Source organism: Thalassophryne amazonica, chromosome 11, assembly GCF_902500255.1.
Source record: "Thalassophryne amazonica chromosome 11, fThaAma1.1, whole genome shotgun sequence".
Lineage (NCBI taxonomy): Eukaryota > Metazoa > Chordata > Actinopteri > Batrachoidiformes > Batrachoididae > Thalassophryne > Thalassophryne amazonica.
This window is the reverse complement of record NC_047113.1, coordinates 15,830,360-15,855,749: the sequence shown is the minus strand read 5'-3', so window position 1 is coordinate 15,855,749 and position 25,390 is coordinate 15,830,360. Positions and strand designations below refer to the sequence as shown.

Below are 25,390 nucleotides of genomic sequence, written 5' to 3'. Positions count from 1 at the left end.
TAAACCATTACTTAAAAAGCCATCACTTGACCCAGCTATCTTAGCTAATTATAGGCCAATCTCCAATCTTCCTTTTCTCTCAAAAATTCTTGAAAGGGTAGTTGTAAAACAGCTAACTGATCATCTGCAGAGGAATGGTCTATTTGAAGTGTTTCAGTCAGGTTTTAGAATTCATCATAGTACAGAAACAGCATTAGTGAAGGTTACAAATGATCTTCTTATGGCCTCGGACAGTGGACTCATCTCTGTGCTTGTTCTGTTAGACCTCAGTGCTGCTTTTGATACAGTTGACCATAAAATTTTATTACAGAGATTAGAGCATGCCATAGGTATTAAAGGCACTGCACTGCGGTGGTTTGAATCATATTTGTCTAATAGATTACAATTTGTTCATGTAAATGGGGAATCTTCTTCACAGACTAAAGTTAATTATGGAGTTCCACAAGGTTCTGTGCTAGGACCAATTTTATTCACTTTATACATGCTTCCCTTAGGCAGTATTATTAGACGGTATTGCTTAAATTTTCATTGTTACGCAGATGATACCCAGCTTTATCTATCCATGAAGCCAGAGGACACACACCAATTAGCTAAACTGCAGGATTGTCTTACAGACATAAAGACATGGATGACCTCTAATTTCCTGCTTTTAAACTCAGATAAAACTGAAGTTATTGTACTTGGCCCCACAAATCTTAGAAACATGGTGTCTAACCAGATCCTTACTCTGGATGGCATTACCCTGACCTCTAGTAATACTGTGAGAAATCTTGGAGTCATTTTGATCAGGATATGTCATTCAAAGCGCATATTAAACAAATATGTAGGACTGCTTTTTTGCATTTACGCAATATCTCTAAAATCAGAAAGGTCTTGTCTCAGAGTGATGCTGAAAAACTAATTCATGCATTTATTTCCTCTAGGCTGGACTATTGTAATTCATTATTATCAGGTTGTCCTAAAAGTTCCCTAAAAAGCCTTCAGTTAATTCAAAATGCTGCAGCTAGAGTACTGACGGGGACTAGAAGGAGAGAGCATATCTCACCCATATTGGCCTCTCTTCATTGGCTTCCTGTTAATTCTAGAATAGAATTTAAAATTCTTCTTCTTACTTATAAGGTTTTGAATAATCAGGTCCCATCTTATCTTAGGGACCTCGTAGTACCATATCACCCCAATAGAGCGCTTCGCTCTCAGACTGCAGGCTTACTTGTAGTTCCTAGGGTTTGTAAGAGTAGAATGGGAGGCAGAGCCTTCAGCTTTCAGGCTCCTCTCCTGTGGAACCAGCTCCCAATTCAGATCAGGGAGACAGATACCCTCTCTACTTTTAAGATTAGGCTTAAAACTTTCCTTTTTGCTAAAGCTTATAGTTAGGGCTGGATCAGGTGACCCTGAACCATCCCTTAGTTATGCTGCTATAGACGTAGACTGCTGGGGGGTTCCCATGATGCACTGTTTCTTTCTCTTTTTGCTCTGTATGCATCACTCCGCATTTAATCATTAGTGATCGATCTCTGCTCCCCTCCACAGCATGTCTTTTTCCTGGTTCTCTCCCTCAGCCCCAACCAGTCCCAGCAGAAGACTGCCCCTCCCTGAGCCTGGTTCTGCTGGAGGTTTCTTCCTGTTAAAAGGGAGTTTTTCCTTCCCACTGTAGCCAAGTGCTTCCTCACAGGGGGTCGTTTTGACCATTGGGGTTTTACATAATTATTGTATGGCCTTGCCTTGCAATATAAAGCGCCTTGGGGCAACTGTTTGTTGTGATTTGGCGCTATATAAAAAAATTGATTGAAAATTGATTGATTGATGTCCTTGTTGATTTCAGGCAATTTTCCGCACCAATTACAGGCCAGTGATGGTAGCTCAGTGGTAAAGTTTTTGGCTGGTAATCAGAGCTTTTGGAAAGTGCAAGTTCAAATCCCGTGGGTGGCATGTATTTTTAATTTTTTATTTTCACAGCAGCATGTGGTTACACATTGTGCAGCTGCTCGAAGTGTGTTCCTGCATGCACAAACTGTTGCAGTGGCATCATGGACGCCTGCCCTTTGGCCCAATGTTTTCGTGGTTCGCTCATACGTGCTGTTCTGCCGTGAGTGGCCCTGAGTTGTACTTATTCGTACTGTGTGTGAAGGGACCCTTAGCACTGAAAGACTGGGCAGATCTTAAAAAATGAAGATATTTAGAGTGCTAATATCTAAGAACATGTGAGATTTGTTGTGGGTCTTGATAACAATCCAGATTTCTAGTATCAAAATATATGAGGTCTATTAGAAAAGTATCCAACCTTATTATTTTTTTCAAAAACCATATGGATTTGAATCACGTGTGATTGCGTCAGCCAAGCTTGAACCTTCGTGCGCATGCGTGAGTTTTTTCACGCCTGTCCGTTGCGTCATTCGCCTGTGAGCAGGCTCTGAGTGAGGAGTGGTCCACCCCTCTCTTCGTTTTTTTCATTGTTTAGGAATGGCTCAGAGACTGCCGCTTTGCTTGATCAAAATTTTTTCAGAAACTGTGAGGGACATCAAAGTGGACACCATTCGAGAAATTCATATGGTTTTTGGTGAAAATTTTATGGGCTTCAAAGAGATTACGGAGTGTTACTGTCACTTTAAGGACGGCCCAGAGCGACTGGTGGTGCGCCGCGCTCCGAAGCCGCCATTGATAGGCTGAGCGACCATTTAATTTCTAAACGGATGGCTGTATGGATCCATAACCATCGTGTGCAATTTCTCTGGTTATCACAAGAGCTGGACATCAACCATTTTCCGGCAGATTTCACATTTAACAAGAGATTTTGTCATGGAAAGCCGAGCGGAGGCTTTGCGCGTCACGATGGATTCGCTACTGGAACGAGACAAAACCTCACAGGACGGCTTTGAGATGGCGTTCAGACAGCTGTCGGTGGTTTTTCCATCGAATGATTATCTGAGAAATTGTGGATGTGCCTGGACATGCCAGAACATGTACTGTGAGGCTTCATCACGGCGTTGCTTTGCGCCATGCGGCTCCGCCGCGACGCACGGAATTCCTCTGCATGTCTGTCTCAATGTGCCGAAAAAGTGCTTATGTCCACGTCTTCCGCAATTCCTGTGCTAGTCAGAGGACGTCCCGGATAAAACACAGCATCCAGTTTAGAAATGAACGGCACATTCCATTGTTACAGGAGTTTTTGTCATGGAAAGAGGAGCGGAGGAATTCCGTGCGTCGCGGCGGAGCCGCATGGCGCAAAGCAACGCCGTGAAGAAGCCTCACAGGACATGTTGGGGCATGTCCAGCTCATGCACAATTTCTCGGATAGTCACACGACTAAAAAGCCACCGACAGCCGTTTGAAATCCATCTCAAAGCCGTCCTGTGAGACCAACACGGAGGTGGTTTTATTCCGCGCCATGAACGGCACGGTGGTGCATCCGTCCGCTTGTTTTTCCATGAAAAAAACTCCTGTAACAGTGGAATGTGCCGAAAAAGTGCTGATGTCCACGCCTTATGCCTTTTTTGTGGAAGTCAGATGACGTCCTGGATCAACAAAGCCTTCACGTTGGAAATGATCTGGTTGTTTCAGTGGGGTGTCAGCCTGTCCATCGGCGCTCGGAGTGCGCCGCGCTCTCAGACGCTGTGGGCAGTCTTTAAACCGGCTGGAGCACTCCTTAATCTGTGTAATCCCCATAAAATGGTCCCTGAAAGCCATCTGAATTTTCCGAATGGTGTCCACCTGGAGGTCTTTTACAGTTTCTGGAAAAAATTGATGCAGCAAAGCTCCAAATCGTTCAGACATTTATTCGCAATAAAAATCCAACGAGAGGGGTGGACCACTGCTCACACAAAGCCTGCTCACAGGCGAATGACGCAACCGACAGGCGTGAAAAAACTCACGCATGCGCACGAAGGTTCAAGCTTGGCTGATGCAATCATGCGTGATTCAAATCCATATGGTTTTTGCAAAAAATAAAAAGGTCCGATACTTTTCTAACAGACCTCGTATATGGATAGCTTGATTGGATAACTAGGTATCATTGTGTCCATTTTGGTGGGATAAATTCAGAATTATTGAGGATTACATGTGGGGTGCCCCAGGGGTCAGTCCTTGGGCTGTTGCTGTTTTGTTGTATAATAATGATCTATAGGTATGGTGTCAAAGTCTGTGAGTTGTATTTTGTTGGCCAATGACATGACTGTGTTCGGTAGTGGGGATCATTTGGGACAACTCTTGGACATGATGGAGAGGGAATTACAAAGTTTTAAAGATTGGTTTCACTCTAATAAATTATCCCTTCATTTTGGTAAAACAAAGTGTATTATATTCATAAATAAACCCAGGAATTTAAGTAGAAACTTATCATTGAACGATGCTGAAATCGAAATTGCATCTAAACCAAATTTCTCGGACTTTTTATTGATGATAAACTAAGTTGGAAAACTCACATAAATTATGTTAAACTTAAAATTTCAAAAGTTATTGCGATTCTATATAAAGCACAATACGTCCTCTCCCAGCATTTGTTGGTCACGCTGTATCATTCATTACTTGTCCCATACATGACCTATTGCATTGAGGTTTGGGGAAACACATATAAAACAAAAACAAATCCAATATTTCTGTTACAAAAGAAAGCTATAAGAGTTATAAGTAAAAACCATATCATGAACCAACGAACCCATTGTTTGCTTGTTTTCATATTTAGAAATTTCGAGATTTGGTTGATTATTTTACCATACAGATCATGTATAAAGTTAAAAATAAGCTCTTGCCTCTACAAGATGCTGTTTAAAATGAGGGAGTCCTGTTATCATCTGCAAGGAACACTGATATTTCATAGAAGAAAGATTTGAACTTCTGTTAAAAATTTTCTGTAAAAGGTGTTAAAATCTGGAATAATTGTTCCGATAGTATTATCTGTTACATCTGGTGAGGAAAAGACTTTATAAAAACAACAATATTTCTTACTATAGTAGTACGCAAAATTGGGTGAACTGACTTTGTGGCTGTTCTTTTGTTTATTTGCACATTGTACTACTGATTGTTTCGTTGTGTTCAGTTATGTTATTTTACTGATTGGTATTTGTTGTTATGAGTGTACTTATGTGCATATAGTAACTGGTGTAAGGGGTGGGCATTTACAAGCTTTTGCTTCATTCCACACCCTTCCGGCCGCACCTAACTGGGTAATTATTTATGAGTTATTGTTGTATTTTCTTTTGTTTTCTTTTGATTTGTTTTGTTAATGAAGATTCTTTTGTTAAGTATGTTTGTGTGGTGTGCTGAATAAAAAAAAACATTCATATATATATATATATAGAGAGAGCAAAAACAACTTTCACTTTAATTCTTTATGGTTACTGGACTAATGCTTTAATCTATTCTCTTTGATTCTATTCGCTTTGATTCATTGATATTTACATTTACTGTTACCTACCTTTTGTGTGTAATTTTGTTATAAATTTGATTGCAAAACAAAGTCTGCATGAAGGATTTCAAATGCGTATGTCTTTTAATCAAGTATTTCTACTTAGTTTAGGGAGTCCACCTCTTATAGTTTTGCTGGACAAACTTTAGCGCATTAACTATTATAAGACATCAGCATTACAAAAACAAATGTTGGGCAATTGTTTTGATTAAAATGATTGGCATTTGGCTTATGTCTAAAACAGGTTAACCCGGTCAGTGCCGGGTACCCCAGCTAGTATATATATATATATATATATATATATATATATATATATATATATATATATATAATTAAAAAAACAACTCTAACATCGTGTGAAATTAGAATTCATTGATAAAGTGAGAGTTGTGAGGTTGTTGAGATGTGTTCATTTGCTTTAGACAGTGCATGTTGCTTTCATGGTGAAATATTTCCTTTGTGTCTGTCAGAGAGGACTGTACAGCACAGGGCAGATGATGGTCATCGCTCTGCAGGACTACACTCCTCTCGGGGAAGATGATTTGCCTCTTCAGAAAAACCAGGAATACATCGTCATTAACAGGTCCCACGCTGACTGGTGGACCATACAGGATGACACGGGGTACACAACATAAACCATCATTGCTCACACTGGAAAGACGTTCTATTTTAATAAGGTTTAACGCCATCTAATTCGTTTTTCTGCTGCCTTTTGTTAGGAGAACTGGTTTTGTGCCCAGCACGTATGTAGCTGAAAAATCTGGCAACAACTTTCAGAGATTTGAGTGAGTTTTGATTGAATGCATTTATCATGCTAACAGCACATGGATCCAAATTCATCCTGATGTTGCGTAGAGCCAATTTAACAGTTGTTAATTTGTTCTTGCACAGATGGTACAACAAAAACATAACCAGAGGCCAAGCGGAGGATTTGTTAATGAGAGAGGTAAAAACTGTGTTGTGTTGAAAGATCCAGTGATTATTCAATTTAAACGTGTTTGTACGCTTTCAGGCCTGTTTTGACAGAATACAAATGAATTATTCAGATGATATTTAATTACTGGGATGCAGTTACGGCATGTGACGGCGGGTACTTTTGATGTGACTGTGCCACCTACAGAAATGTTGCATTTGCAAAATAAGTGCAAACACGCCTGCACAGCTAGAAAGTGGAAATAATGTTAAAACACGCCTCGCAACCACAGTGTTTCTTCCGATGTTGAATTTCTTTTAGTGGAGCACTTGTTCTTAGTTTGCACTGCTGATTAGACATGACAAAAAGTTCAATGCAGTTTAAGCAATCACCAAACACACACACAGGTATTATTGAATTGTGTTGATCTGGTTTTAACAATGTATTTTTAGGGAAAAGAAGGTGCATTCATGGTGCGTGACTCAAGCCAGGCTGGAGTGTACACAGTGTCAGTGTTCACCAAAGCACCAGGGTAATTTCATTTCTTTTTGATATATTATACTAACAAAAGATCTGTGATAAGTGTAATCTCAGAACTGTAGTATGTGTTAACAGCTCTGATGACATGCAACTAATTGCTTTTCATATTATTTCAATTCTGACTAAATAACTTTCTTTTGCATGTGGACAAGTGGCACATTAAAGATTACAGTTAATGCACTGGACAATAAATTGAAAGAATTCACATCCAATGAGCTCCACTTGAATGCTATACCTCCTATATGTACAGTGCCCTCCAAAAGTATTGGAGCACTTGGAATTTCACGCATTTTAATTTGTTTATGCCATTTCAAATACAATAAAAAATAAAAAAAAAAATACAAAAAATTAAAAATTTCTCAAATTATCTTCCTTAAACTCAAAATGAAAGCAAATCTCTACAACTTGTTATAAATTAATTAAAAATATAAAAGCCAAGATGATGGGTTGCATAAATAATGGAACACTTTGGTATAATACCTGTAAATAATCAGCTTTATTGGCAGTTTTCTTCAGACAAGTCAAGGGATGGATGCATAAACATTTCCAAGTCACTGAATATGTCTTGGACTTTATTCACGTCAATTATGAAGAAATACAAACAGTATGGCACTCAATGGTAAATCTGTATGGAGTAGATAGTTCTCAAAAACTACACAAGAAGGAAAAGAGTGAGGAAAGCCACCAAGACACCTAGCTATCCTAGAAGACTTTGGGCTTCTGTGGCTGTGATTGGAGAAATTGTGCAATGTGCATGTTTTGCATTTTGTATCCCCAGTTATACAGCTTCATGAAGAGGGTTTTCTTTCACCAAAACATCAAATCTATAGGCTTGCATCTCAGATGTAACTTCTGGCAAATTGTAGCTGAACTTTCAGGTCTTCATTTTAAGAAAGTCTATACTATACACTATACTATGCACTATACACAATTTCTCCAGTCACAGCCAGAGAAGCCTGTAACTGCTTCTGGGTTGTCTGGATGTCTTATACCCAGGGGTATTATACCAAAGCGTTCCATTACTTATGCAACTCATCTTGGCTTTTATAGTTTTAATTAATTTAGATCAAGTTGTAGAGATTTGCTTTCAGTTTAAGTTTTTTTGTTTGTTTTTTTGTATTTGAAATTGCATAAACAAATTAAAATGTGTGAAATACCAAATGTTCCAATACTTTTGGAGGGCACCACACATTGCATTTGCAATGCAGCGAATCTGCATTGCAGAGAAATGCAGTTACTCTGAGTGATGTGTTGCTGGGAGTCCTTCTGGACAGCAATGGTTCTATCTACAGGACATAAACAGGGCATTTGTGGACCTATTCTGACAATGACACAGGCCTTTTGGTGTTGCCCAACTACATTGGGTAGTGTCATTATTAATCCATCATTAGTTATCTGTCACAGACAGCGCCATGTAACATTATGTAGACCTAAAAATGGACAGTCAAGGTGCATTCAAAAGGTATCCAACCTTATTTTGTCCCACGGAAACAAATTAAGTGTGCAAGTTGTCGTTTGGTGGAGATGTAGTGAACATTCTTGCACTTGCGTGAATTTTTGTTTTTACCTGCAGAGCACATCAGTTGCAAGCAGTCAGCCTTAGAGTGAACACGTGTACTGAGCACTTGTTGGATTCTCATTTGCTATAACGTGACAAAACGACTTGGCAAAGGTTTTGCATCCATTTTTGCCAAAAACTTGGTGATACCCAAGCAGAAACCATTTGCAAAATTTAGCAGGCTTCCAGTGATGATGTCTTGAGTATAACACAAATAAAAGAGTAGTTTAACCACTACAAAAATGTGCACACATAAGTTGAAAGCAAAGCTCATTCCTGTTGGGCATCCACAAGGCGAAATGACCAAGTGATTGACAGAATACGGACTTTGGTCATGGATGATCATCATGTCACTATTCAAGAACATGCAGATGAGGTGGGGATAAGCATAAGCACAGTACATTCCATTTTGACACTGGATTTGGGCATGCGGATAGTGTCAGCAAACTTTGTGCCAAAGCTGCACAGTGGTGCAGAAGCAACTGCATCTGGAAGTCTCGCAGGACATGCTGGAATGCATAAACAGCAACCATCACTTCCTGAACACCTGTTGGGAAAGTGTCGGTACACGGACCCACAACAGGGGGCGCAAAGGAACGGACAATGGAGTAGGTCAAATAACAACACTTTACTGTTGTGAATGTGCACAACAAATACAACAGATTACAACAATAGATCAGAATCAATTCACAAAGGTGTCGTGTGGGCAGGCTCGAAGATAGGAGACACCTGTCCAAAGCAGAACCGGAACCACACGATTTCCTCCGCCACCAGACCCCGGGAATACTGGAGCCGCCAAGTCCCGAACTCCCAGGTGGCCACTGCCTCCGCGTGTCGGACCTGGTACTGCTGGCGAGGAACAAAAACACAATTAAAGGTGGGCGCGTTTGCACCCAGGAATCCGAACGGCAGGAAAGCTACCTCCACCTCTCGTTGGAAAAAAGGTCTGTTATCACTCACAAAAGTCACAAAAGGTTACTGTCAAGCAGTCAGCTGAGAATATTACCTTCCAGGTAGAACGATATCTCGACAAAGAGGTGGAGACGTCATCCTGCTGATGTACCCCTGCTGATTGGTAACAGCTGTTACAGGTGATGCGTGACAGCTGTCACCCTAGCTGCTCCTGTGAGGCGGCTGCGCCCTCTGGTGCCTAGAGCCCGCACTCCAGGCAGGGCGCCCTCTGGTGGTGGGCCAGCAGTACCTCCTCTTCTGGCGGCCCACACAACAACACCGTCATAATTGGTGATGAAAATTACACTAAAAGGGACTTGATTTGAGTGAAGAGAAGACATCATGTGGAATGTGATGACCCAGCTGGACACCATTCCAAAAGAAACCTTTCAGAAATGCTTCCAGCAATGGCAGAACCATTAGGAGAAGTGTGTGCAGTCACGAGGAGACTTCTTTGAAGGGGATTAGGATTTCAGAACCGCGGGTAAAGGCCCCCTGACATGAGCATGACTTTGATTCACGCACTTGCACGACTTGTGTTGTGCAGGAGAGTAAACTCGTCTTTTACTGGTGTAGACTGAATGTGAGAGGGGCACCGGCGCGTGCAATTGTGCAAAGAGAATTTTGAAATGTTCAAAAAATCCTTCACGTATAGATGTCGTGCTACGTGGCACAATCTAATCACCAAGACAATGTGCAGCTCATCAATCCAAGTAAAGAAGAACTGAACAAAGCGAGTGGTGGCGTCAGCGGATCACATCAGAACGCAGCTCATTTGAAGGATTATAACAAGATGTTAAATCTATCATAAACACACTTTAACAGGTGCACACAAGAAGGAAAGAACACACAACTGTTTTACCAAGCCATGACAATGTAAACATCACAAAGAATTACCTTTATAGATGTCTCAAAATGCTTTCTGCAGCTCGCTAGGTGCCCGTGCAAATGGCTGAAGCTGAAGCGGTCCTCTGTGATTCAGGAAGGAATTAGAGCTATTTTCAACGGCCAATTAATCCTACACAAAATTATTATTTTATATACACAGCATCCAGCGCAGAGCACATGGCAGGCGGTGGAACAAAGAACGGCATCCAGCTGGTAACAGTGGGTGGGATCGTCACAACGACGGGCGTGCAAGTGCGTGAATCAAAAGTCATGCTCGTGTCAGGGGGCCTTAAGTAATTGGCCTTAAGTAATTGTATTTTTCAGGGCCAAAGGTTGGCTACTCTTTGAATGCACCGCATGTAGAATCTTAAAATTTATAAACGAGTGCAATTTTGTGCAGATCCTGTGAAAATGATTTGAAGTCAGGCACCATGGTGCACCAGTTTGTACATTTTGAAGCTAATGGGCTAGAACATGTATTGTGGTTATTATAGTCGAAGAAAAAGAAGTAAGTCCTGTACAGTCCCTGAGGCCCAACAGTTTAGGACTCATCCCTGGGTACTGTAGCATGTTGTAGATGAGAGTCTATGACTTCATGGTCAAGGTGTGAGTCCATCACAGGTTACTTCCACATCTAAGGCTGGTACCCATTTACAGCTGAATGGACTGGGGCAATGCAGATAAAGTGTAGTACTGTAGCCTGGAGTACACACCCAGAATTAGAATGGCTTATGGGTCTGATAGAATGCATTCTTCTTCATGCTACTTCACTCAACATCCCACACTGGAACATGTGGGCATGTTCAATACATGATTCACTAGCAATCAGGCTGTCACGTAGGCATTTCTTATCATTTTGCAAAGTCTGCCACAAATGTTATGTGAGTGGAATCCCCAGATTTTCTCCACCAAAATGAAATAAGGGAATAACGTTGGGAGGTCTAGTTTTCATTGTTCCAGAGACTTGTGGTGCATGTGGTGAGTAGCACAGAAACTATTCTGGCAACTCATGAAGATCCAGCAACACACTCAAAACAGTTTGTCTTGTGCTTTGCTTTAATATGTCACCTGATGTCTTCACATAGCTGTAGCACTGGCCCCTGTGAAAACTGGTTATTCCATCTATCATCCATCCATCTTGTCTTACACATATCAATGTTAGGTCTAATGGAGAGAAGAATCCAAGAGTGAAACATTACCAAATTAGACAGAGGGACACAGAAGAGTCTTCTTATTACTTGGCAGAGAAGTACTTATTCAACACCATTCCTGAGCTCATCCATTACCATCAGCACAATGCTGCAGGTACCACTGCTGAATTAACCAATCATGAACTATTGCACAGAAACTACAAATCGTAATATCCTGCTCTGACACTCGTTCATGTGAGTGAATTTATGTGTGTTCTGCAGGTCTGATAACACGTCTGAGACACCCTGTCCCCAAAGACAGAGGCTGCACACAGGAAATTAATGACCTCTCCAAAGGTTAGAGGATGCAATGCTGTTAAACAAGGAGCTTGTCTGTTTGAGGTGCTGCTCGCATCCACTTTGCACCAACTGAAAATATTGATTTGCTGACATCTAGTGGCTCTGACCTTACTGCACCGAATCAAAAGGGTCCTTACGTTGTCGTCTCTACACCCTGATCTCACTGGTGTTCTGCAACTTCTGTCAACCGGAATGGTGCCAGAGTCCCAATTATATGTTACTGCTTTTCGAGCCAGTTTTATATTATTCACTATATTGCTGTAGTTGCTGCAACTTGACAAGCAAGAAGGAAAAGGAGGGGAGACAAGAAGAAAAGCAGTAGCTGTGTTCTCATGGACCCATGATCCATTAATTAGACAAATGATTAACTCAATTTTAGTTCATCAGTCCACAGCACCTTATTCCAAAATGAAGCTGGCTTGTCCAAATGTGCTTCAGCATACCTCAAGTGACTGTGTTTGTGGCGTATATGCAGAAAAGGCTTCCTCTGCATTACAGCATCATACAGCATCTCTTTGTACAAAGTGCGCTGTATAGTTGAACGATGCACAGAGACACTATCTGCAGCAAGATCATGGTGTAGGTCTTTGGAGCAGGTCTGTGGGTTGACTATGACTGTTATCACCACTTTTGTATCCTTCCCCTAAACCATGATGTTGAACAGTCTTTGTTTTCAAGTCATTTGAGAGTTTTTTAGACGCTCCCACGTTGCCACTCATTAGAAGAGATGCAAAGAGGGGAAACATTTGCAAATGGCCACCTTAAATACCCTTTCTCATGATTGTTTCTTCTGTGTAAGGAGGTCAAGGGTCAATGAGCTTACCAAACCAATTTTGTGTTCCAATAATTAGCGCTAAATGTATTCAAATCAATAAAATGATAAGGGTGCCCAAATTTATGCACCTGCCCAATTTTGTTTAACTAATTATTGCACACTTTCTGTAGATACTAGAAACCTCATTTCACTTCTCAAATAGCAGTGTGTTCATCTGCTATATTTCACTGAAATTTCTGATCCAGACAACCAATGATTTATAAAGGAAAATCATGAAAATTATCAGGGGTGCCCATATTATTTGCATACAAGTGTAAGTCCTTTAGAAACTATTATAAATACAACTGTCATAATTTCTGTTCAAACTTGAAAACAGTTGTTTATATACACAAATTATAGAAATAATTCATGGAAACATACATGTATAAGCTTCAACAAGTAATATTTGTCATCCACTTGATACTGGGGCTTAGTAAATCACTTTCTAGACTGATTCACTGTGCCACGATCCACTGTGCCCTGGGTGCATGTGACACACATGAGTCATGTTATCAAATAACTGATAGTCTGGAGAAGACATAACACATGCTCATCAGTTGGATGGGGTAGTCTTCTAGCTAATAACAATTTTTTTGGGCCACCTTTCCTCTGTTGTGAGAAATAAATACAAAGACACTGACATCCACAAAATTTACTTTTGATAGGAAAAAACTGACATCACTTGCCACTTAGTTTTACCCTGAATGTATCCAAAAACAATACACTATGTTATGTGTCGACACGGGTTGAGGAGCGGACCTGCGTCAGACGGAACCCAGCGCTAAAAATAACCAGAAAGCGGTTCCAATAACAAAAACAATGTCTTTATTTCACCCGCTGGTGCATAATAAAGTGTAAAAACTAAAATAGCGTCCTTCTGGTGGAGTGAAGGCTGGCACGCTCTCCAGCGCCCAAAAGGATCGAAGCCCGGCGCTTCTGGACTCACTATTACCGCCAAACACCCCCCAGGTGGACACGACAAACCGACTCTCTGCGAAGGATAGAAGAGGTGAGGTAAGTCAGCAGTTACAACTAATATCCTTCAAAAGACACACTATCAGCAACACATTCAGGTCTGTATTTTAAGCTTTATGCAAATGAGCAGCTTCTCACAACAGGTGGAGGATCACTTGTCTGCACGCCACAGCAGTGAGAAGCAAGCTGCACAATTCTCATCACAATTCAAATATACTGCGTAACAAAATACCAAGTTACTATCAACAATTAGTCAAACAATTAATCACCTCTGATGTGTGCTGACAGCATGTGTCCCTCACCCTTCTTCCTTCAGAGGCACGATGTGTCAAACCCAAGCGCGGTCCTCAGCGTCTCACAAACGAACATCACAAGGTCGAGTTCCCGGCAATTTTGCTTGAATCACACATGACTTAAATGCAGAACGCCATCCAATTATCTGCTTCAGCTGAAAGTCTTTAAGGCTGCACGTGAGCACCATTCACAGGTGCTGCACATGATGTTGATGAGGGTGAAGGACTCTTCAGCCAGCACCATCTCCACAGACAAATCAGTCTTCATGCCACCTGGAGAGCAAAGAAAAGAAAAGAACACCAAAATGTCCAGCCACACCCCCCAACACACAACAGTACCCACCCTTTAACGGGAAGCCTCCCGGCGACCGAACAGACCAGACCCGAGAACAGCACCTCCCTCCGGGGTCCTCGTCAGGAAGCAGACAGCAGGACAGGGCACCGCAGCTGGAAGGTCGGCTGGCATCAACAAAAACCCCAAAACAGGCCCTAGTATAATCCAACACACAAGAAAAAACATAAAACCCACCCAAAACCTCCCCAGGGGACCGTCCCATCCAACCCCGGGAAGAAAAGAAAAACTCCCAAACGCAAAAACCCAACACAGCCCCACAAACACAATACAAACATAAATGCATAAAAGAAAAATAACAAACAACCCCCCCAGAATGACCTGCAGAGCCCAACCCCCCCCCCCCCCCCCCCAGAAGGCCTTTACCGCCAGTTCCAGGATGAACAGCCAGAACCAGAATCCCACAAAGGTCCCCAGGTGTACATGGAGCAAACGGCGCCCCGCAGAGGACCGTACCATCAACCCCAGGAGGTACCCTCCCCACAACCCCAGAACCCCAGACCCGGCCACACTTGGCTAGTCGGCCCCAAGCCATTTCCCCCCCAGAGGACCGTCCCATCAACCCTGGAGGTGGAACCCGGAAGGAAACAAAACAAAATCAAAATCCAACCCCCGGAGGACTACCAAAAACAAACCCGGGGGCAAATAAAACAACCGTAAACCCTGTCACCTTCCCCGGCACCCCGAAAGACCCCAGGTCCCTCCCAGAGCCCCTCGGCGGCTCAATTTTGGCGAACGGCTCAAAACATTAAGCCGGGGAAGGGAACAGGAAAAACTAACCCAGCCCCAACCCCAAAGCGCAGCGGAAAACCGGAAATACGTCCGGTGCCCCAACTCGACCATACCCCAGCCTCTCGGGAGGGGTGGAACTACCGAAATGGCGAACGGCAACAGATCAGCCCACCCCTCCGACTGAGGCATGTTCCCGCTGCACCACACCCTGGCAACACCAATGACGAACGGTACAAAGGCTCACCGAGGCTGGAGTGGAACCGGGCCCTAACCAAACCAAGAAAAACGCCCCTAACACCCCCCCCCCCCAGGTGCAGAGGTCTTCTGAGAACGCTCAGCGTGACCAACCTGCACCACCCCACAACCCACAAGACGAACGGTCTTGGGGCAAGTGAGGTTGGGGTTAGGGATGTAGGGAAAGAAAAAACAACAAAATAGAACAACCCAAAAACCCAAACAGAAAATACCTAAAAACACATAAAAAATACCGATCAAGTGAGCCCAGACGGGCTTCTAACCGCCTAACGTTCACTCCACCAGACACGCCTCTGACTCCCCAAACAAATTATAACCCATATTCAAAGAAAACAAAACATTAACCCATACAAGATTTTTTTTGTGTGTGTGTGTGTGTGTTATTTTGACTGTCCCAGAACACCTGGAGATACGTCACCAGCGAACATTGCATCAACAATGAAGCACAGGCTTCAACGTCTCCCGCATAAGGCTCCGGACGACAAACAATCAGTTCGGATGCCGAATCTCTGGGAGATGGAGTTATCTGCACCAGTATTGATGGTGCCGCAGCTGGAGCAGCAGGAAGCGGAACGGCTTGCGCTGCAAGCTCCGCAACACGGGCGTCCGCTGGCCCAATTTGGCTTGTGAGATGCAGCAATTGCTCCCATATTTTCTCCAAGTGTTCTTGAACTTTTTCGGCGAAAGGAACCGCCTCTGCCGCTGGGTCCATTATGGAATGGCCGGGAACTACTGTTATGTGTCGACGCGGGTTGAGGAGCAGACCTGCGTCAGACGGAACCCAGCGCTAAAAATAACCAGAAAGTGGTTCCAATAACAAAAACAATGTCTTTATTTCACCCGCTGGTGCATAATAAAGTGTAAAAACTAAAATAGCGTCCTTCTGGTGGAGTGAAGGCTGGCACGCTCTCCAGCGCCCAAAAGGATCGAAGCCCGGCGCTTCTGGACTCACTATTACCGCCAAACACCCCCCAGGTGGACACGACAAACCGACTCTCTGCGAAGGATAGAAGAGGTGAGGTAAGTCAGCAGTTACAGCTAATATCCTTCAAAAGGCACACACTATCAGCAACACATTCAGGTCTGTATTTTAAGCTTTATGCAAATGAGCAGCTTCTCACAACAGGTGGAGGATCACTTGTCCGCACGCCACAGCAGTGAGAAGCAAGCTGCACAATTCTCATCACAATTCAAATATACTGCGTAACAAAATACCAAGTTACTATCAACAATTAGTCAAACAATTAATCACCTCTGATGTGTGCTGACAGCATGTGTCCCTCACCCTTCTTCCTTCAGAGGCACGATGTGTCAAACCCAGGCGCGGTCCTCAGCGTCTCACAAACGAACATCACAAGGTCGAGTTCCCGGCAATTCTGCTTGAATCACACATGACTTAAATGCAGAACGCCATCCAATTATCTGCTTCAGCTGAAAGTCTTTAAGGCTGCACGTGAGCACCATTCACAGGTGCTGCACATGATGTTGATGAGGGTGAAGGACTCTTCAGCCAGCACCATCTCCACAGACAAATCAGTCTTCATGCCACCTGGAGAGCAAAGAAAAGAAAAGAACACCAAAATGTCCAGCCACACCCCCCAACACACAACACACTAATTTATAAGGGGTATGTCTTTAAGCATAAAAATATGGCATAGCTGCTGCAAATATATAGTCTCAAAGATGTCCTGTATGGCTTTAAATAGAAAGGAGCTGGTGCTCACTATGCAGCTTCTACCTTTGTGTAGGAGGCATCTATCCCTCTCTATCCCATAGACCGTGTGTTACACAGAGTGTAGACTGACTCAGTGGTTGTGTCTCACAAAGCAAGCAGATGTCCAGATACATCACAGGGTAGCTTCAGTCAGTCATATAAATGTGTGACTTTAACCTAAAATCAGGCTAATTTTCAACAATGTGATCCCTTTAAGCATGAAGACTGTTTTCACCACTCTTATGCTGCCTATCAGATCAGTGGGAAGTGGAGCCAGAGGAGCTGAGTCTGGGACAGGAGTTAGGCAGCGGCCAGTTCGGGGTGGTGGTGGAAGGACGATGGAGGGAGAGGAAGGTGGCAGTGAAGATGATAAGAGAAGAGGGAATGTCAGATGAGGAATTTAAAGAGGAGGCAAGAATCATGATGTAAGTGTACTTCCTGAGTATAAATCACATCAAGGAAAAGTGAATGGAAGCCTTGAAGCCTGTTGTGTTTTGTCAGGAGGCTGTCCCACTCTAAGCTGGTGCAGCTGTACGGGCTGTGCACCAACCGTTCTCCAATGTGTCTCGTATTTGAGTTCATGGAGAACGGCTGTTTGTCAGACTACCTGCGTACCCGGAGAGGCCATTTGTCTCGGGAGATGATGCTGGGGATGTGTCTGGATGTCAGCGAAGGAATGGCTTATCTGGAGAGCTCCAATTTCATCCACAGAGATCTGGTAAGCAAACAAACATATTCAGATCAACTCTTCTGCAACAGTTTGTACTTCAACTGTCCACTGTTCCTCTCCAGGCTGCAAGGAACTGTTTAGTTTCTAAGAACCATGAGGTGAAGGTGTCTGATTTTGGTATGACCAGGTAAGTGTGAGAAATGCTACTTTGTTTTACTGAACTAAATTCCTCAAATAACTTAGATCACAAGGTGCTGTTGTATTTTTTTTTAAATGACCTGTCAGGTCAGTAGAGACACCATCTGAAGAGACCAGCTTGGGATCATCTTGGTCTTTATATGTTCTCAAGATGTGTTAAGAACACCTAGTTCAATTTTGATCAAACTTGTTTGGTTGCTGGACAGAGGTGTATGGCGATACCATTGTCTTTGCAGGAGAATGAAGGTCCACGTCTTTAGGGTCCTGGTGCTTCCTGGCTTACTGTATGGTTGTAAGACTTGGATGTTAACCAGTGACCTCAGGTGATGACTGGATACCTGTGCTAACTCTGTCTCTTCATGCAATCCTTGGAATCCACTGGAATGGCTTTGTATCAAATTAGTGGTGACTGAGAAAGACATTTTGAGGGCATATCAGCTTCAACATATTGGACACATGACACATTTCTCTGTGTATTATCCAGTACTCAGGTTTCTCAGTGGTGAGGGCCACAGTAGCTGAAGAAGGCAAACGGGATGTCCACTTGTTACCTGGCTGCGGAAGATAGATGGTTTATAGATAGGCAGATAGACTTTGTGTCCTTCTGGTGAATAAAAAGTCTGCGGGTCACAGAGCTTTCTTTTGCAACTGTTTTGCGGAATGAGCTCCCTGCCTCAATAAAACAGTCAAATTCTGTAGAGACAATCAAGTCTAGACATATCTATCCTCCCTCTCATATGGGAGGATAGCATATGGGCATAGTATGGTACTATGCTTCCTATCTTTTTAAAGTCATTTTATTAGCAATGGAACAGGTCTTGGCCTTAACTTTATCTAAAATCGGGGTCTGTTAGTGAAGCTTAGGGCTAACGGCCGGCGATCACCTTAGTATTTTCCTCTGTTGTTGATTTACTGCTGATGAATTATACCTTAGGTGTAGTTTTTCCGGCCATCTGATTCGGGTCTTTTTCTCTCTGTCTGAGGTACGAACAACAGATGGATCTGAACTGAAGGGCCCAGACGAACTCTCAGGTGGAAGACCTGAGGCAGGTGCTCCATGCTGCAGTCTTCATGTGAAAGGCCCACTGACAGCGTGGACGACCCCTGCCTGTGGTGCTGACGCCTATGTGGCTACACCTATGAGTGCAAATGAAGGTCGACTGCGGCAGTTGCAAAACGGACTATGCTCGAAAACCCAATCACCCCGCTATCTTCCCCTCCCCTCCCCAACTAACTGGTACTGTGCTGGACGTCTGCGTGGACTTCATAATTCTCAAAAATTTGATGTTCCTCTGTAATGTTTTTTATTAGTATGACCTAAGCAGTGGGTCACCCCTTTGAGTCTGGACTGCTTCAGGTTTCTTCCTCAGAATTATCAGAGGGAGTTTTTCCTTACCAATGTCACCTGTGTGCTTGTTCTATGGTTTGGTAAGGCTAGATCTTACTTGTGTGAAGTGCCTTGAGGCAGCTCTGTTGTGATTTGGTGCTTTATAAATTAAGTAAATAAATTATGGTTGCTTTCGATAGGGAGGGTTGAGTCGGTTGTCTGCCTGGTATGGTTGCCATCCAGCACCAGGGTCGGTGTAATGGATACAGTGACCCCAGCTCATGTTCTCAGACATGAAGCAATAGATGGGAAGAAGCAATTAGATGTACGTTAAGATCACTCAGTGATCAAGATTAAAAGTCAAGGTCAGATTCCTGGACCAACACGATTATATAGGGGAAAAGGCTAATTATATGGAAATAAGTTAAAATCAAAATAATAGCTGTTGTTGTTGTAATTGATTTGGAGTGTTTAAAAGCCAAGGTGTGCGTGCATGCATTGTATTGCAGATTTGTTCTTGATGATCAGTACACAAGCTCCCACGGCTCCAAGTTTCCTGTTAAGTGGTCGGCTCCAGAAGTCATCAAATACTCCAAATTCAGCAGCAAGTCCGACGTTTGGTCATTTGGTTTGTATCTGTCCACCTCTGTGCCTCTCACTAATTTTGAATATATTTAAAACTGTCTTCCTATCCTTTGTTTAACTATTCAAATATTTGTCATAATTTGTTCATAATTCTTACAGAAAAGAGGAAGCTCTTTGCTCATGCACTGACTACACAACAAAATCACATCGTCCTTCTATTGCTCATTCACTCCACAGTTCCCAAAGGAGCCAGTGTGGAAGTCAAAAAAAGACATCAGTTCTTTGGTAGCTCACTGATTAGAACAATTTTCCAAGTGCACTGGAGATTTATACTGCATGGCAACAATCACTGTACATACGAGGATTGTTGCCTGCAGCAGTGTGTAATTATGACAGGATATTATGAACACTATTATGGAAAAACATTGAACATTTTGAGACAGGAGGAAGGTCAAACACTGCAAATTTACAAAAAAAAAAATTATATTTACTGATATTGCTCAGAAATTAAGTCACAAATTATGACAAAAAAATCTGGAGGCATGGAACCACATCACCTCCCTTTGCAACCTTATCACTCCACGTGCTGCATGTCAATCAATCAATTCAATCAATTTTTTTATATAGCGCCAAATCACAACAAACAGTTGCCCCAAGGCGCTTTATATTGTAAGGCAAGGCCATACAATAATTATGTAAAACCCCAACGGTCAAAACGACCCCCTGTGAGCAAGCACTTGGCTACAGTGGGAAGGAAAAACTCCCTTTTAACAGGAAGAAACCTCCAGCAGAACCAGGCTCAGGGAGGGGCAGTCTTCTGCTGGGACTGGTTGGGGCTGAGGGAGAGAACCAAGAAAAAGACATGCTGTGGAGGGGAGCAGAGATCAATCACTAATGATTAAATGCAGAGTGGTGCATACAGAGCAAAAAGAGAAAGAAACAGTGCATCATGGGAACCCCCCAGCAGTCTACGTCTATAGCAGCATAACTAAGGGATGGTTCAGGGTCACCTGATCCAGCCCTAACTATAAGCTTTAGCAAAAAGGAAAGTTTTAAGCCTAATCTTAAAAGTAGAGAGGGTGTCTGTCTCCCTGATCTGAATTGGGAGCTGGTTCCACAGGAGAGGAGCCTGAAAGCTGAAGACTCTGCGCCTCCCATTCTACTCTTACAAACCCTAGGAACTACAAGTAAGCCTGCAGTCTGAGAGCGAAGCGCTCTATTGGGGTGATATGGTACTACGAGGTCCCTAAGATAAGATGGGACCTGATTATTCAAAACCTTATAAGTAAGAAGAAGAATTTTAAATTCTATTCTAGAAGTACAGGAAGCCAATGAAGAGAGGCCAATATGGGTGAGATATGCTCTCTCCTTCTAGTCCCCGTCAGTACTCTAGCTGCAGCATTTTGAATTAACTGAAGGCTTTTTAGGGAACTTTTAGGACAACCTGATAATAATGAATTACAATAGTCCAGCCTAGAGGAAATAAATGCATGAATTAGTTTTTCAGCATCACTCTGAGACAAGACCTTTCTGATTTTAGAGATATTGCGTAAATGCAAACAAGCAGTCCTACATATTTGTTTAATATGTGCTTTGAATTACATATCCTGATCAAAAATGACTCCAAGATTTCTCACAGTATTACTAGAGGTCAGGGTAATGCCATCCAGAGTAAGGATCTGGTTAGACACCATGTTTCTAAGATTTGTGGGGCCAAGTACAATAACTTCAGTTTTATTTGAGTTTAAAAGCAGGAAATTAGAGGTCATCCATGTCTTTATGTCTGTAAGACAATCCTGCAGTTTAGCTAATTGGTGTGTGTCCTCTGGCTTCATGGATAGATAAAGCTGGGTATCATCTGCGTAACAATGAAATTTAAGCAATACCGTCTAATAATAGTGCCTAAGGGAAGCATGTATAAAGTGATAAAATTGGTCCTAGCACAGAACCTTGTGGAACTCCATAATTAACTTTAGTCTGTGAAGAAGATTCCCCATTTACATGAACAAATTGTAATCTATTAGACAAATATGATTCAAACCACCGCAGCGCAGTGCCTTTAATACCTATGGCATGCTCAAATCTCTGTAATAAAATTTTATGGTCAACAGTATCAAAAGCAGCACTGAGGTCTAACAGAACAAGCACAGAGATGAGTCCACTGTCCGAGGCCATAAGAAGATCATTTGTAACCTTCGCTAATGCTGTTTTCTGTACTATGATGAATTCTAAAACCTGACTGAAACTCTTCAAATAGACCATTCCTCTGCAGATGATCAGTTAGCTGTTTTACAACTACCCTTTCAAGAATTTTTCAGAGAAAAGGAAGGTTGGAGATTGGCCTATAATTAGCTAAGATAGCTGGGTCAAGTGATGGCTTTTTAAGTAATGGTTTAATTACTGCCACCTTAAAAGCCTGTGGTACATAGCCAACTAACAAAGATAGATTGATCATATTTAAGATCGAAGCATTAAATATTGGTTGGGCTTCCTTGAGCAGCCTGGTCGGAATGGGGTCTAATAAACATGTTGATGGTTTGGATGAAGTAACTAATGAAAATAACTCAGACAGAACAATCGGAGAGAAAGAGTCTAACCAAATACCGGCATCACTGAAAGCAGCCAAAGATAACGATACGTCTTTGGGATGGTTATGAGTAATTTTTTCTCTAATAGTTAAAATTTTGTTAGCAAGAAAGTCATGAAGTCATTACTAGTTAAAGTTAATGGAATACTCAGCTCAATAGAGCTCTGACTCTTTGTCAGCCTGGCTACAGTGCTGAAAAGAACCTGGGGTTGTTCTTATTTTCTTCAATTAGTGATGAGTAGAAAGATGTCCTAGCTTTACGGAGGGCTTTTTTATAGAGCAACAGACTCTTTTTCCAGGCTAAGTGAAGATCTTCTAAATTAGTGAGACGCCATTTCCTCTCCAACTTACGGTTATCTGCTTTAAGCTACGAGTTTGTGAGTTATACCACGGAGTCAGGCACTTCTGATTTAAAGCTCTCTTTTTAAGAGGAGCTACAGCATCCAAAGTTGTCTTCAATGAGGATGTAAAACTATTGTCGAGATACTCTATCTCATTTACAGAGTTTAGGTAGCTACTCTGCACTGTGTTGGTATATGGCATTAGAGAACATAAAGAAGGAATCATATCCTTAAACCTAGTTACAGCACTTTCTGAAAGACTTCTAGTGTAATGAAACTTATTCCCCACTGCTGGGTAGTCCATCAGAGTAAATGTAAATGTTATTAAGAAATGATCAGAGAGAAGGGAGTTTTCAGGGAATACTGTTAAGTCTTCTATTTCCATACCATAAGTCAGAACAAGAGCTAAGATATGATTAAAGTGGTGGGTGGACTCATTTACTTTTTGAGCAAAGCCAATAGAGTCTAATATAGATTAATGCAGTGTTGAGGCTGTCATTCTCAGCATCTGTGTGGATATTAAAATCGCCCACTATAATTATCTTATCTGAGCTAAGCACTAAGTCAGACAAAAGGTCTGAAAATTCACAGAGAAACTCACAGTACGACCAGGTGGACGATAGATAATAACAAATAAACTGGTTTTTGGGACTTCCAATTTGGATGGACAAGACTAAGAGTCAAGCTTTCAAATGATTAAAGCTCTGTCTGGGTTTTGATTAATTAATAAGCTGGAATGGAAGATTGCTGCTAATCCTCCGCCCCGGCCCGTGCTACGAGCATTCTAACAGTTAGTGTGACTTGGGGTGTTGACTCATTTAAACTAACATATTCATCCTGCTGTAACCAGGTTTCTGTAAGGCAGAATAAATCAATATGTTGATCAATTATTATATCATTTACCAACAGGGACTTAGAAGAGAGAGACCTAATGTTTAATAGACCACATTTAACTGTTTTAGTCTGTGGTGCAGTTGAAGGTGCTATATTATTTTTTCTTTTTGAATTTTATGCTTAAATAGATTTTTTGCTGGTTATTGTAGTCTGGGAGCAGGCACCCGTCTCTACGGGGAGGGGGTAATGATGGGATGGCAGGGGAGAGAATCTGCAGAGAGGTGGTGTAGAGCTACAGACGCTAGCTTCCTGGTCCCAACCCTGGATAGTCACAGGTTTGGAGGATTAAAGAAAATTGGCCAGATTTCTAGAAATGAAGACTGCGCCATCCAAAGTGGGATGGATGCCGTCTCTCCTAACGAACCAGGTTTCCCCAGAAGCTTTGCCAATGATCTATGAAGCCCACCTCATTTTTTGGACACCACTCAGACAGACAGCAATTCAAGGAGAACATGCGGCTAAACATGTCACTCCCGGTCCGATTGGGGAGGGGCCCAGAGAAAACTACAGAGTCCGACATTGTTTTTGCAAAGTTACACACCGATTTAATGTTAATTTTAGTGACCTCCGATTGGCATAACCGGGTGTCATTACTGCCGACGTGAATTACAATCTTACCAAATTTACGCTTAGCCTTAGCCAGCAGTTTCAAATTTCCTTCAATGTCGCCTGCTCTGGCCCCCGGAAGACAATTGACTATGGTTGCTGGTGTCGCTAACTTCACATTTCGCAAAACAGAGTCGCCAATAACCAGAGTTTGATCCTCTGCGGGTGTGTCGTCGAGTGGGGAAAAACGGTTAGAGATGTGAACGGGTTGGCGGTGTACAGGGGGCTTCTGTTTAGGACTACGCTTCCTCCTCACAGTCACCCAGTCGGCCTGCTTTCCCCGGCTGCTCGGGATCTGCCAGGGGGTAACTAACGGCGGCTAAGTACCTTGGTCCGCACCGACTACAGGGGCCTGGCTAGCTGTAGAATTTCCACGGTGCGGAGCCGAGTCTCCAATTCGCCCAGCCTGGCCTCCAAAGCTACGAATAGCTACCTTATTACAGTACCGTTACTGCTAAAGGAGGGCCGAGGAATAACTAAACATTTCACCCCAGAGCAGAAAAGTGCGGGGGAGAAGAGACAGGAGAACCGCCATGCTAATCGGCTAAGAGCTAGTAGCTTGCGCTAAGCTAGCGGATTCCTAAAAACACGCAAAGTGAATAATGTGTAAATAATTTAGAGGTGATTCAGCAGAACGGAGTGCTTTAGTTAGGCACGTGAAGATTACACTGGGAAACAAATCGTAATCTAGATAACTAGATCAATCTAACTGCGCAGATTAAACAGCTACAGATACAGCAAAACAACAGCGCTGTGCTCCGAACAGGAAGTGATACAATACCGCAGTGAGAGCCAACCACCAGTAGAGGCAAGCAAACATTCCACCACATCAGTGGGGTACAGCAGCTTTGACTGCATATTAATAGTGTCATATTTTCATTCATTCTCTCTCTCTATGGCACATAAGGTCATTGTGATCATATGTACTGATGTACATGGCACATATTTTCACTAGTGCCATTGATTGCTTGTTGTGACACTCCCCACAGACTTTATGCAGCTGACAATACTGCATGGCACCACATATGCCACAACATACCTGTATACGAAGAATGTGAACTGAAAAAAATAATTAAAATAAATACAAGTAAATAAATACAAGTAAACACAAATGAAAAATGCAAAACTGCATCTCACTGCTTCACCTCAGGGAGCTTTGGTGGCTACCATCTGCTGTGCAGTATACCAACTTCTTACATGCCTCAGATCCAGATGTTTCAGATCATGCACTGTAGACCATCAGAATGGGGCCTGAGAACTGACACTTTGAAGAATTACCTCCCCAATTTAGATATGTTTTTCATGT

At 42.5% G+C, this 25,390-nt stretch overlaps 1 protein-coding gene across 3 annotated transcripts in view; it reads left to right on the top strand.

The window, feature by feature from the left end:
* itk (IL2 inducible T cell kinase) overlaps positions 1-25,390 on the top strand; it is a 32,420-nt gene that overhangs the window by 6,542 nt on the left and 488 nt on the right. For 2 of the 3 annotated variants that reach the window (XM_034181383.1, XM_034181382.1), the window contains 10 exons: positions 5,872-6,023; positions 6,121-6,186; positions 6,293-6,347; positions 6,767-6,846; positions 11,414-11,556; positions 11,664-11,738; positions 17,133-17,301; positions 17,378-17,594; positions 17,669-17,733; positions 19,581-19,703. In XM_034181383.1, the coding sequence (XP_034037274.1) occupies positions 5,872-6,023; positions 6,121-6,186; positions 6,293-6,347; positions 6,767-6,846; positions 11,414-11,556; positions 11,664-11,738; positions 17,133-17,301; positions 17,378-17,594; positions 17,669-17,733; positions 19,581-19,703 (1,145 nt within the window). Of the gene's footprint in view, positions 1-5,871; positions 6,024-6,120; positions 6,187-6,292; positions 6,348-6,766; positions 6,847-11,413; positions 11,557-11,663; positions 11,739-17,132; positions 17,302-17,377; positions 17,595-17,668; positions 17,734-18,727; positions 19,721-25,390 lie in introns of those variants that run through there. The other variant, XM_034181384.1, reaches the window with a different exon arrangement.